General features: G+C 40.6%; 2 protein-coding genes across 2 annotated transcripts; both read left to right on the forward strand.

Moving 5' to 3' along the window:
- Positions 1-7,034: 7,034 nt before the first annotated feature.
- LOC132257478 (pyridoxal phosphate homeostasis protein) lies at positions 7,035-9,327 on the forward strand. Its single transcript, XM_059754393.1, has 3 exons — positions 7,035-7,277; positions 7,382-7,984; positions 8,043-9,327. Exons 1-3 carry the CDS (start codon positions 7,185-7,187, stop codon positions 8,118-8,120), a joined length of 774 nt encoding a protein of 257 aa, XP_059610376.1. The 5' UTR covers positions 7,035-7,184; the 3' UTR covers positions 8,121-9,327.
- A 740-nt stretch (positions 9,328-10,067) lies between these two features.
- Positions 10,068-11,937, forward strand: LOC132257479 (myosin regulatory light chain 2). Its single transcript, XM_059754394.1, has 2 exons — positions 10,068-10,165; positions 10,830-11,937. The coding sequence occupies exons 1-2, from the start codon at positions 10,163-10,165 to the stop codon at positions 11,472-11,474; spliced, it is 648 nt and encodes a 215-aa protein (XP_059610377.1). The 5' UTR covers positions 10,068-10,162; the 3' UTR covers positions 11,475-11,937.
- The last annotated feature ends 754 nt before the right edge of the window (positions 11,938-12,691 follow it).

The following is a 12,691-nucleotide window of genomic DNA, read 5'->3' on the forward strand; positions in this document are numbered from 1 at the left end:
TAATGTAATACACCCAAAAGAGTGAATTTGATCAACGATCATAAAAGCCAGACACGAAGTGTAGAGTGAGAGAAAAATAACACTTTGGGCAAAAGATTTATGTTTATTCTCTCTTTAGTGGCAACAACAAGAAAAAATTCTATCATAATTGGCTTAAAAGTTTATAAGACTACTTAAATGGTTAGACATCTTGACCATGTATAATATTTCAAAGTGTCATTAAATTAACTATAAAGATGTCCCTTGAATTATTCCTCTCTTATATATTATTGTGATTTAACAAATTTTTATCATTTAGCTTCAGCCCAAAAATTTCCACGTGTGATGTTACAAAGATCACCTATGAACACATTCCAAAAAAAATTCAGAAAAGACTATTTTTTTCATATAAAAAAAAATATTTCAAAATTTTCTTTGGATTTATGCGTCTAAATTACTTAAGCAGGTAAAGTAATTACTTTAGAAGATTGGCAATTCTTAGACACCGGTGAAAATGATTAAATTACAGTGTTATATAGCATTTAAACTCTATAAATTTGATAAAGTCTCACTTGATTCAGATTGTCTCTGTCTCATCATCAATTTGACTAAGTAATGCGTTTGTCCTACAGCGTTCTCCTTCTCGATCTCCTTTGAAATTTTCTGAGAAATAGCAAATCAAGAAGTTGAATCTGAGAAGTAACGAAAACTGAGATGAAACTTGTGACTGATGAACTTCTCGATAAGCCACTGTCACTGCCTGTGAGCGATATTTAAATAGTTGATCTCTCATTCCGTATCACGTAACATTGTGGGCCAGAGACGTTTTAACGTGGATGTGAGAAAAATTTCAAACAGATTAAAAGTGTTACTTAAGAAATGTGAGTGTTTCACCCCAAGAAATTTTTTTTATGGCAGTTCAATCAACGGCACAGCGTCATAATTTTCCAGTGTAAACCAAGTGATAGAGTGTTGATGGAGGCATTTAACGAGGCCGATCTGTCGAGGGAAGTGATCAATGGGTGGATTGATGGGTAAAAATAGATGAAAGGCTGGGGGATGAATTAATTTGCTGATGAAATCACTGTTGACGTGCGCTGAGACATTCGCAGCGGCAGAGTAGAGCCATTACACTTCAAAATGGCGCCTAAATTGTGTGAAAATTGAACGATTGCGCTGGTGCTGAGACGCGGTGTGGAAGTGGCTCTCGGTGGATCGCTCCGGGGAAAACAAATAGCAGTCGAGCATCTCGCTATTAAATTGTGTTGGAGTTGAGCGTCCGACAATTGGGCGGGGAAACTATAAATTTATTTTGTTAAATAGAAGTTAAATACTCCGTGGCCACGAACAGATCGCATTACACTCTTGCACTTAGAGCTGCCAGGGCCCGGATGGGACGGTCGTGGCGCTTTTTTCTCCACACGTTCGCATCCTCTGCTGGCATAGTGTATTCGAGCATTTGAGCGCAAAGGGAGTACCTCAAAATGCCTACATTATGTGCTTGCGCGCGGTTTAATTACACGTGTGTGCATCGGCGGAATAAAAATGGAATAAATTTATTGAGGCCGTCTGTATTTATTTAAAGACAAATACAATCCAGCAGAAATGCAATAAAATGGTGCTGTTAGCAACAATCCAATGAGATAGGCGGAGTTTGCTAAGTGGTGTATATTATTTTTGTGCTGGCCTCTTGCGAGTTTGGCAGCGCACATTTCGCCTCAATCCGAAAATTCTCAGCATTACAACCCACTCGCGTACGTTTGCAATCAACACTCTCGTTACGGGCTCATTTTATTTATTGCGCCGCACTCACAGGGCTGGCACCGACCATGGCGGCTCTCGTGGCTCCTCCGGCCGGCGAACGGGGCCACTTCCCACCCAGTTCCACCCTGACTCATCCGCCAGTCTCCACCGTGGAAGACATCTCAATTAAAATATGCGCCAACCCCGTCATCAAGTGGGGGGAATCTCGTCGCGCTCTTGAGATATGGGCAAAGGCGTCTAACGCTGGCTGGTATTGCTCAGCAGCTCTCGGCTGGGAGAATAAGCAACTTAGGGTGAATTTATTTAATCGACGTCATCTACATTGCTAAGCAGCAGAGAGGAGGGAACATGAGAAATTGGTGGAATGTTAAGCACAGTCACACAATTTGGTGGAAATTCTCTCCGCATTTCGCTGTGATTTATCACGGGAAAAATTGTCACAATTGCATGGAACAGAAATAGCATTTTCACCACCCAAGGATGAGTAGCATTTTTGAGAGGATTTTTCTTTACAACGTGAGAATGTAAAACATACAGAGAGAATCTCAAAATATTACAACTGTGACCTAGAAAGTTAATAACTTTGCCAGGCTTGGTTTATCAAACTGAGTTTAGGAAAAATGTAGGAAAATTAAAATATATGAGTTTAAAAATTACTTCATCGCTTAGTTTGATCTTAGGAAAACTTCAGTACAATCCTAACGGGTTGAGATCGTTTAAATTATAATATGTAAATTGTAGACATTCATTTGCGTAAGTCAAGTTCCTTTCTTCTGTAAGAATAAAATCGCCATATCAATTACCAAAGCGGTAACACTTAAGCAGCCTGAATTTATAATTGGTTCATTGAGTGAAAATGAAAGGAAAACACAACCGAAGGGGATGAAGTTCGTTTTGATGTAATCTTCGGTGAATTATACGCTCGTTGCCACAAAGTCTTTTACCGTCTAATGTGGGAAGGGGATGGTATCGTTTTAATCAAATTATATTGTTCACACACATGGATGTAACCGAATACAATAGAGAGGCGAAGTATATTTTATGAGCCGTGCATTATGGATGGAATGAGAGAAATTTGTTCTGTTTGCAAGAGCAACCCCTTAGAAAAATATTTGACGAAAAACGAGATTTCATCCCCTCACATTTTCGCCCGATATATTGACTCAAATTCACGGGTATCATCCCTAGAGGTGGCCAAATATTGCATAGGACAGCCATCTCCTTCCCTCCGAATGGCAATATTTTTTCTTGAGAGTGAGTCCGCGCATAAAATGCAACCACCCTTCCTTAGCTGCACCCCAGTCGGCATTTTGATGGCGAGGAGCGTTCACTTTTTGATTGGATTAACACCCTGTAAAGTAAACAGCGAAGGGCGACTCAAATTATAGCGAATCTGATGATGATCATCGAGTGCTGGGCTTTTGGTGAAATTTTAGGAGGGAGGCCGTTTATACCGCTTTCACCATTAATTCGAGGGGTTGTCCTCTATCGCCATTTAATTGGCAGGATGAGCATGGCACAGGAATATGAAATTAAAAGGCAATCCAAATCGGATGAGTGTGTAATTTGCTGCAGTTGACTGCTGTGGTGGATGAATTATGGCTTTCGTGTTGCCAGCAATCACGAAGGACTTTCTTCCAGATGGTCACTTCTTTTTGTCACCATTCTCGCAACAACAAAGTCACGACAAGGGCAGGCAAAAGTCTCTGCAAAGAGTGCGAAGGAACTTTAGACATTACAGGAAATTTAGATTCATTGCCAAGGAAAAGTGAAGGCTAATCATTACAATTTTCCCACAACCCCTAAATACAATTCCACGTGAGTGTGATGTAATCGATAGCTCTCGCCGACGGCATTCTGAATTTATGTAAAATCATAAGAAGGCAAATTCACGTACCTACCAATTCCCAGAAAGTCTCAACAACAATACAATATAAATTTATTTAGAGCTGATTGGCCCTTGAGAGACCACTGCAGAGTACATCAAGATGAGCCGAGGAGTTAAAATAGCAATTTGAGAAAGAGTGTCATCATAAAAGGTAACCACATTGACCTATTGTGAAGATATTGCCTCTGTTTTCTTAACAGAAGAGACGAACAAGAGCGAATTGTATTCATTTCAAGTGGTGTGTTATTTGTAACAATGACCATAAAATTGCTGAACGAATGTGCCCAATTTTTCAACAATGCGACCGAATTTCAAGACAGAAAGAGAAGTCATTTTCTTGCATTGTATCATATAAATAGGTCCAACAAAAACATATTCTCGTTTATTAATCTAATATTATATGGCTGTGCCATATTTCTCTTGCCGATCTGCACTGGATCTTGTTAATAAACAATATATGAGTGGCTCGTCCTCTATTGTTGGCCAGCACTCTCTCGCTGAGCCACACAAAATGCCAAAAGAGAAAGAAGTCATTTTTTCGTTGACAAATTTCAAGCGAAATGTTGTTTCATATCATTTATCACTCTTTCTCCTTCGCCCAAGGAGGCTGCATCAGCAGCATCACATTTTTCCTCCTTTTATATTGACGATAGCAATAATTTTGGCATTTTGCAAAGGAATCCATAAAAGTCACCAATTCCTGCCGAACAATAACTACAATACCTACAACAGAGTTATTGTCCATCCCTCGTTCGAATGACTTTATTTGATCTGACGTTGTGGCTCCTCGTCCAAATCAATTTGCCATCCGGGTGTTGGAATTGAGAGAGGAACAGAGGAGTTTTAGCATCCACCTCAAAACACGCATAACATGTCAGTGTCGAGAGAAACCGAATAGATATTTAGTCTAATTTAACTTTATACACGTTTTTATGGTCAAGTAAATGAGCTCAAAACGATGTTCAATAAAACAAGATGAAGATGTCTAAATTATAACCCACATACGCTTCCAAACATTGTCAGTTCTCAGATGGACAGACGGAAAAAGTTTAAATAAATTATCATGCCTCACCATCAAACCAATTTGGCTGGGCAAGGAATCTCCGAGAGCGAGAAATCACAGAGATCCATGTTGATTGTTTTAACGACACCCGCCAGTATTATGCATATAAGAAATGTCTCTCTTCCTTCTTATTGTCATTGTCCTCCTCTCATCAATGACAATGACCCAAAATTAGGCAGAAAAAAAAATTTCGAGAGATCCCAGAAAAAGACGCCCCGGGACGAGAAGAATGCTCACAAAACATGGAATTAAAGGTGTAAAAAAAATTTAAGAGTGAAACAAAATAATCAATCGTTTTCTGTCACTCCAAACCAATTAATTTTCTCGTTTGTCTGTTTTGTTAATTGACACATTTCCGAAAATAACAGCTAATTTAAAAATTAATTACAACAATAAATTTTTCACTCATGTGTGCACAGGATAATTTTATTGCTGGAACTCGCTTAGGTGTGCGCGAGATGACTAACACTCTAATTAATCGACTTCTTGCATGCGCAAACAGTTCTTTGCTTTTGGGCTTCACTCTCTGGTGCTCCAGAGGAATTGCAGCTTTCCGCATATACATATATTTTATGTCTGCTTTTGAAGAGTAGAATTTTACAATTAAACATTCAGAGTGATCATAGAATCATGGCTGCTTTATTCCTTACTTCCCTATTGAAAAGAAGAAAAAAACCAAATTGAGAGCAGTCAGCAAAGTCTCTCGCACACTTTCCTACACTTTTCCAACTCCAACCGAATTCCCCGGGCGATGAGACGCTGTTGGAAACATGGCTCAAGAAAGTGTGATCTTTAGCTCGCAGTAATTATCGGGGATCGTGGAAAGGTCACCAAATCATCTTCTCGAGAGAGCAGCCAATCAGCAATCTTCACGTGAAATTTCTGGTATGTGGCTGAAAATGCCCACGAAGTGTTGGGGAAAAGAAGAACAAACTCTTTTTTTTTCGTCCAATTTTTTCTGCATCATGTCAGTCGTAAATTAACACAATTAAATTAATTTTAATGTTTCCTGACATAACACTCATGTCACCTCAGCCGAGAATTACATTCGGACATAGCAATTAAAGTATATTTTCGCATAATTAAGCACGTAAGGAAGTGTGCAAAATCGCTACATCAAGGGAATAATAGCGGTTGATGAGAGACTGCCGAAAAAATTGCGAGGCGCCAAAAAATTCCTTATAAGTTCATCGGAGTGTGTAACAAAATGAACAAGCAATAAAGTCCTATATTTGCTTTTTCATTCGCCCTGGCGCGCAGAATATGAGAAAAGACTTGTAGCAATTTCTATACAAAATAGAAGCCAAACACGCACATTTTTTGCACTCAATTTAAACTCAACAATAAGGGACACCCATAAAATAATAATAATCACAAATCATAACATATTTCACGAGTGAATGTGCAGAAGCTGCAGAGTCTCTCTCTTCCCTCTGATGTCGCCTTGATCCCGCCAGATTGGCTCTCATTCAACTTTTCCCATCTCGCACACACTATCAATATCATTTTCGCCAAATTCGAACGATCCCCAGTGCCCGAGCGAGCGAAGTCACTTCCTCCTGGGAACACAATAATTTTCCAGTTAACACAGTCACTCGATAATAATGCCCGAGGATAATAGAGTCCTTATGCGGCAGACAGGAGTGAATTTGTCCTCCCTTGCTATTGAATTATCTCCCTTCCCGGCAATTTAACTGCAATCACTATCCCTCAACTCAGGGACCGCATCAATCATTCCTCGGCTGCAAATGGCGCTGAGGATCGTTCCCGCGTGAATGGCGCTGCTAATTTTGAATGCCGTAATAGGAGTTGACAATTATAGTAATTCACCAGAATATATAATGCTATTCATTACAGCATATTGCATCCAATTTAGCCGAAAGTCTGGATAGTGATTTCAAAGTTAGAGGATAAATGGAATGCATTTACTGGCAATTATTTCTTCTTTGAACTTTATAGTCAAAAAATATACAATAGACTGAAGATTTCACGTGAAGTTATTGTTTTTACAATTTTGAGGAAATTCGATTAGGCATAAAAAACTAAAACTACTATTAATTAATAGTTACTAAACAATATAATTAAAAAAAAAAACAGTAAGCAAAAAATGCCAAAATCTGAATTTTTTGCAATAATGATTATTATAAAAAAATTTATTCATTGAACGAAGTGTAATTTAACTTCTGTGTATAGATTATCAAGTCTGAAGATTGGTCAACAATGAAATTCGTCATCAATGGCGCAACTGTTACTTTTCAAAATATTTTACATCGAGGAATTCATCGAATTAGCTCAGACACATCGCCTTAGCCTAGATTCCCAACACCAATCGCCTCGTGGAATCCGTGAAATTCTCCAATGGAAACCATTGACAATCAGCTGTTTCCGTGTGTTTTTTTTTGTTAGTAACCGGGATTGTGAATCTTCCCAACAAAAGTGTGCACTTTTCCCCTCTAAGTACACTTGTTAATTTGTCGCTTCTCTTAGCATATGTATCGTAGGATCATGTCGGAAGTGGACATCAAGCAAAATCTCAAACTAGTCGTCGAGAGGATTGAGGAGGCCTTCAAGAAGCGCCCGCCAGTAAGATTTCCCATCTTATCAGATAGAAATGGCAATAAACAATAGAATAGCCAGAAGGTCAGACAGATAAGGATTGAAGATTAATCAGAATTTACTGCTTCCAGGCTCTTCAGACGGAGAAACCTTTCCTCGTGGCTGTTGCCAAGACGAAGCCCGCTGACGTGATCGCGGAAGCGTATGCTGCTGGGCAGAAACACTTCGGGGAGAACTACGTCCAGGAGCTGTCAGAGAAAGGTCTGAGTGTGCAGATTCTGGATAAGTGCAAGGAGATCAAGTGGCACTTCATCGGACATCTGCAGAGCAACAAGGTGAACAAGGTGCTGGCCGTGCCCGGACTGTATATGATTGAGACTGTGGACTCGGAGAATTTGGCGACGGTGATCAACAAAGCCTGGGAGAAGGTACAGAAGGAGGACAAAGAGAGACTCAGGGTCCTTGTGCAGGTGAACACGAGTGGGGAGGAGGCAAAAAGTGGCGTTCAGCCAAAAGACGCTGCCAGTCTGTACAAATTCATCAAGGAGAAGTGCCCCAATTTAAGCGTGGAAGGCGTCATGACGATTGGGAAGTATGTTGAAGACTACACTGGCGGTCCCAATGAAGACTTCATCGCGCTCATGCAGTGTCACGAAAATATCGTGAAAGAGTTCAATCTTAATCCCCGGGATGTGCACGTTTCAATGGGAATGTCTCATGATTTTGAAGATGCTGTAAGAATTCTACACAGATTCACTTATACCAGAGCACTAAACAATCTGTTCCTTTCAGGTAATCGCCGGAGCCTCAATTGTCCGTGTAGGAACTTCAATTTTCGGCGCTAGGACACCAAAGCCTCAGGCTAAATGAATCCACAAACTGAATGATCTCTATGTGTAAATGGGAAATTCTCAGTCTTCCAATATATAGACAGAGTTTAGCTATAAAAATCAAGTGTTGAATCTATTTTTGACACAGCGCGAAGTTATTTCAATGTAAATTTTACGATACAATTCACGGAGGAGTTCTTTACATAACTCACAGCCATTCCAATGAGCTTAATCATTCAAGTATTGAGAGATGTTCACCAGTTCTGGTGCACAAAGTGCTGCTAATATGCAAAATTTTGCTTTTCGTGTCGTTGCAGTTGAGATTCATGCATCCTCAATAAAATTCATTGATGACAGAGTGCAGAATTTATAGCTTTAATTTTGCAAAGAGATTCTTTCGATGCTTCATGACTCGGAAAATTCAATTTCTAGTGATCCTTCAATTAAAGCTCTTCTATCGCCACACTCCGATTTGCTTTTCCAACAGATTTAATATGTATGGCATGTGAGAAACTGCTTCAAAGGCTGCCTGAAGATGCCCAAGAAAAATAACACAGCACCTCAAGACCACGCAAAATACGCAAATGAATATATTGTAGGTGATCTTCTGCCGCGCAGCCAGAAAAATAGACGTCTCAAAATCTATTTTTGATTTGATTATAGAGAAATTATTAGCTTACTTTTATATTACAAGAATAACCCTCGAGATTCAACGTCAAATCCGCATTTTAAAACAATGGATCCTGAGGAGAAATTTAATATCGCGCAATCCAACTGTAGATTTTCATATGAATGGCTAGAAGTAATTAATACATCTCATTAATCTCTTACCTGAACAAGTATTGGTGTAAGAATTCCTTTGGCAACTGAAACTTTCCGTCTCTGTAAGCGAAAGCGAATTCCTGTGCCATGGTTATTGATCTAAAATTATAAAATTCATCCTTTCTGAGCGTTGTAAAGAAAAACCTGACCTAAATACGGTATATGATTATGTATAATTCAGAATATGGAGAGGATAAAGCCATGATCATCTTTCAATCATTTTTCAGTCGGTTTGGCTCAAGAAGAAAATTCTCGCATTATGATCTTTAAATTTTCTACATAAGTACAGAAACTATTTTTAATCTGACCCCTAAAATTTGAGTTTTTTTGGCGTACTCAATCAGAAACCATCGACCAAATTTTCCATCAGTCTCCCATTTCTTTTAATCTCTAAATTCTGAATTTCTAATAAGATTTTCTTTACACCATATTTAAAGCAAATTCTTCTCCATCATTATTTTCCTGAACACTCATGTCAGTAAAACATTCAATATTGCTTTCTCTGCTCCCGTCATGATCTTGTTTTAAAACAAAAATGTCTCATAACTCATAATTTTTTAACTATCGTCTCATGATGGGTAGATGAAGAGTCCTTTCTTGACTTGGTGTAATAAAATCTTCGCATACAGCTTAAATTTATGGCTGTTTCCATATCCATAGACACGCTTGCGAAAATCAGCTGAAGATTTGAATTAATTCACTAGAATTCCTGGCATTTTGGAAAACATCGCAATGGCAGCCTCAGGCGCTTTTCTCAAATAATCTGTGTCAATGGCTCTCTTTCGGTGCAAATTGGGTGAGCGATGACCTTATCAAAAGCGAAGGGAGGGGATATAAAATTCCTCGGCTTTGGCTGTAGTGGATTTTCCCTGCGCGCAAATCCGCTGATGAGGAAGAGAGATTGGATGATTGGCGGGGAGGGCGGGGGTGCGCCCCAGAGAGTGACTACATTTCCCTTTGTCGACATGCCAGCCACCGCGAAAAGCGAAGGAATACAATTCAGCGAGCAATCTTGTGTTATTTCGACTCTCGTGCCGCTGTCTTGGTTTTGTGTTGTAAGTTGAAAAGTTTAATTATAGATTTGGTCCAACGAATGAGAATACACTGCTCGGCTACTAAATAAGGAGTGTAAGTATAAGTGAATATGATAGAACTCCTCTTCGGCGGACTAAAGCACTGCTCATAGTTCGGGCGTCGCCTTTCTTTCAGTTGCTGTAGGCCTCTTGTGAATACTAGTCGTTACTCAGATCAACCAGCAAAATGGTAAGTCTCCCACAAGTGGAGAGCCTTCGACCAGATATCCTGAGTGGAATAAGAGGATTGATGAGGATTTCGGGATTGAGTTTGAGTGAAAGTGATTTGGGATTTCCTGCCAGGAATTCCTCCTCGAGTGGATTAAACTGTGATGATCGATTTTCCTCAAGGAAATGCGGATTCCAATCAGGATTACACAAACTTATCAATGGAGCCAAGTGGAATTTGCAAATCAGTGGATTTTTTTTTTCTAATTGTGTGCATCCTCATTGAAAGCAAAAAGGATCAGTGCTAAGGGGGAATATAATGTGATCTCTAATGCGACTCCTAAGGCTTTCAAATGGGGAAATTGTGTGGAAAATCCATTTGGCACATTTCTCAGGCATTCTATTTTCAACTTCGTGCACGTAACACGCTCTCGTCCGTTGAATTGTTATTGCTGTGATTCTATTTTTGGTCCCAGCCTCTGCCGTAACAAGGTCCCTGACCACCATGCCGCGATTCCCCAACCGAATCACCCAAGTGATATCTGATACTGCCCGTTTCGGCGGTGTGCGCTCTCACTGGTGGTCAGGAATTCCCGATCATGTGACTCGCAATGGAATGTGCGACTGAGACTTTAGCGCGTAAGGATGCGGCGGATGACTGAACGGTGTCCTTGTCTTTCTTGCAGGCGGACAAGGAGAAGAAGGTGAAGAAGAAGAAGAAGGAGGGAGAGGCTTCCGCGTCCGAGACGCCCACTGAGGCCCCAACCCCCGAGCCAGCCGCTACACCAGCCAAGTCCGAGTCCACCCGCCAGTCGTCGCGCGCTTCCGGCGGCTCGAAGCGCCAGGCCAAGCGCACGGGCTCCAATGTCTTCTCCATGTTCTCCCAGAAGCAGGTGGCTGAGTTCAAAGAGGCCTTCCAGCTCATGGATGCTGACAAGGACGGCACCATCGGCAAGAATGACCTGCGCGCCACCTTCGACTCTGTTGGCAAGCTGGTGTCTGAGAAGGAGCTGGACGAGATGCTGGGCGAGGCTTCCGGACCCATCAACTTCACACAGCTCCTCACGCTCTTCGCGAGCCGCATGGCCTCCGCTGGTGCCTCCGATGACGATGATGTCGTCATCAATGCATTCAAGTCATTCGATGTCGATGGCAAGATCGACGGCGACCGCTTGCGCCAAGCACTCATGACCTGGGGCGATAAGTTCACCGCCAACGAGGTGGATGACGCCTACGATCAGATGGTGATTGACGACAAAGGATTCATCGACACCGCCGCCCTCATCGCCATGCTCACCGGCAAGGACGAGGAGGAGGAGGAGGCCGCCTAACTTTCACAATAAGACATTGACAGTATCATTGTTCATCAATTCCATTTCATCTGATCAAGTCAAACAGCAATCGACAACACCATCTGTCGCGTGAACAACATCAAAATCAACCACACCAAAAAAAATCTTTGAGGATGTACATCAAGAATGAAAAATTAAGAAGGATCTAATGGCGTTAATTATTTTGAATAAAAACGGAAAAAATAAAGAGACCACGCATGTAGATTTTTACCATCAGTGAGGGCATTCTTAAACACCTGCCCCCTCCCGATCATTGATAGAACAAGAACACGAATGTAAAGACAGCAAATGAGGATTTGTAGAAGATTGACACGACAAGCTTCTTTAGGGGTAAACGTGTGTATGGGACTCGAAAATCACCATCGAAGAGTCACCACCGGATTAATGTGTAATTTGCAAAAAAAAATCTTGTGTATAATTACATAAAACCAATTACATGATACACCGAAATGCGTTATTTCTTCTTCCCACCCAATTCAATTGGAGATCGGAGTGTTGCTGAGCTGATCATTGATCGAGAATGACCTTGAGGTCACCTTGTCCTACATTTAATTGATCTACTCTAATTTTGCACATGACAAACTGCCAATGTTTGAAGTTAAATTTATAGATTCAAAACGCCAAATAATCAGCCAAAGCTAGTTGATTAATTAGATGTATAGCTTTTGAGTTTTCCTAATTCCATTTAGGACGTTTGTAACGCACTCTAAAATTTTCCTGTTTGTTCAATGGTCTATCATGAAATCTAAAAATATACTAGACATACACGTAGTTGATTTAACAGATTTGTAAAAGAATACACAAATTAAATTGTACCGTATAAGTCTTAATAACTATAGGTATGATCCGCACAAACAGTTAAACGCTTTTCCCCAATGAACTAAAGTTTGCAAGTTCCTAGAGATGCTAATAATTTCGCGGAACTCCATAAACATTAAACCAAGTTCAATCATTTGCAAAACGATGAATGGAAACCTCTAATTTCACCCACAAAAGCACCTCTTGATGTCTTTTGCACAACTCTTTCTTCCTACAGAGTGTGTCTTTCGGCGGGCTCCGTGTCTGTGTGCCCAACAAACTCATTCACTCTCCAGACACGCCGAATACCAATGAATCACATGGAGAGAGAGAGCTGAAAAGTGAGTGGGGCTCGAGCGGGGAATATTCTCAGGTGAGACTCGCTCTACCTGTTCCCA

The sequence above is a fragment of the Phlebotomus argentipes genome, unplaced genomic scaffold (assembly GCF_947086385.1).
Source record: "Phlebotomus argentipes unplaced genomic scaffold, Phlebotomus argentipes genome assembly scaffold_4, whole genome shotgun sequence".
Classification (NCBI taxonomy): Eukaryota; Metazoa; Arthropoda; class Insecta; order Diptera; family Psychodidae; genus Phlebotomus; species Phlebotomus argentipes.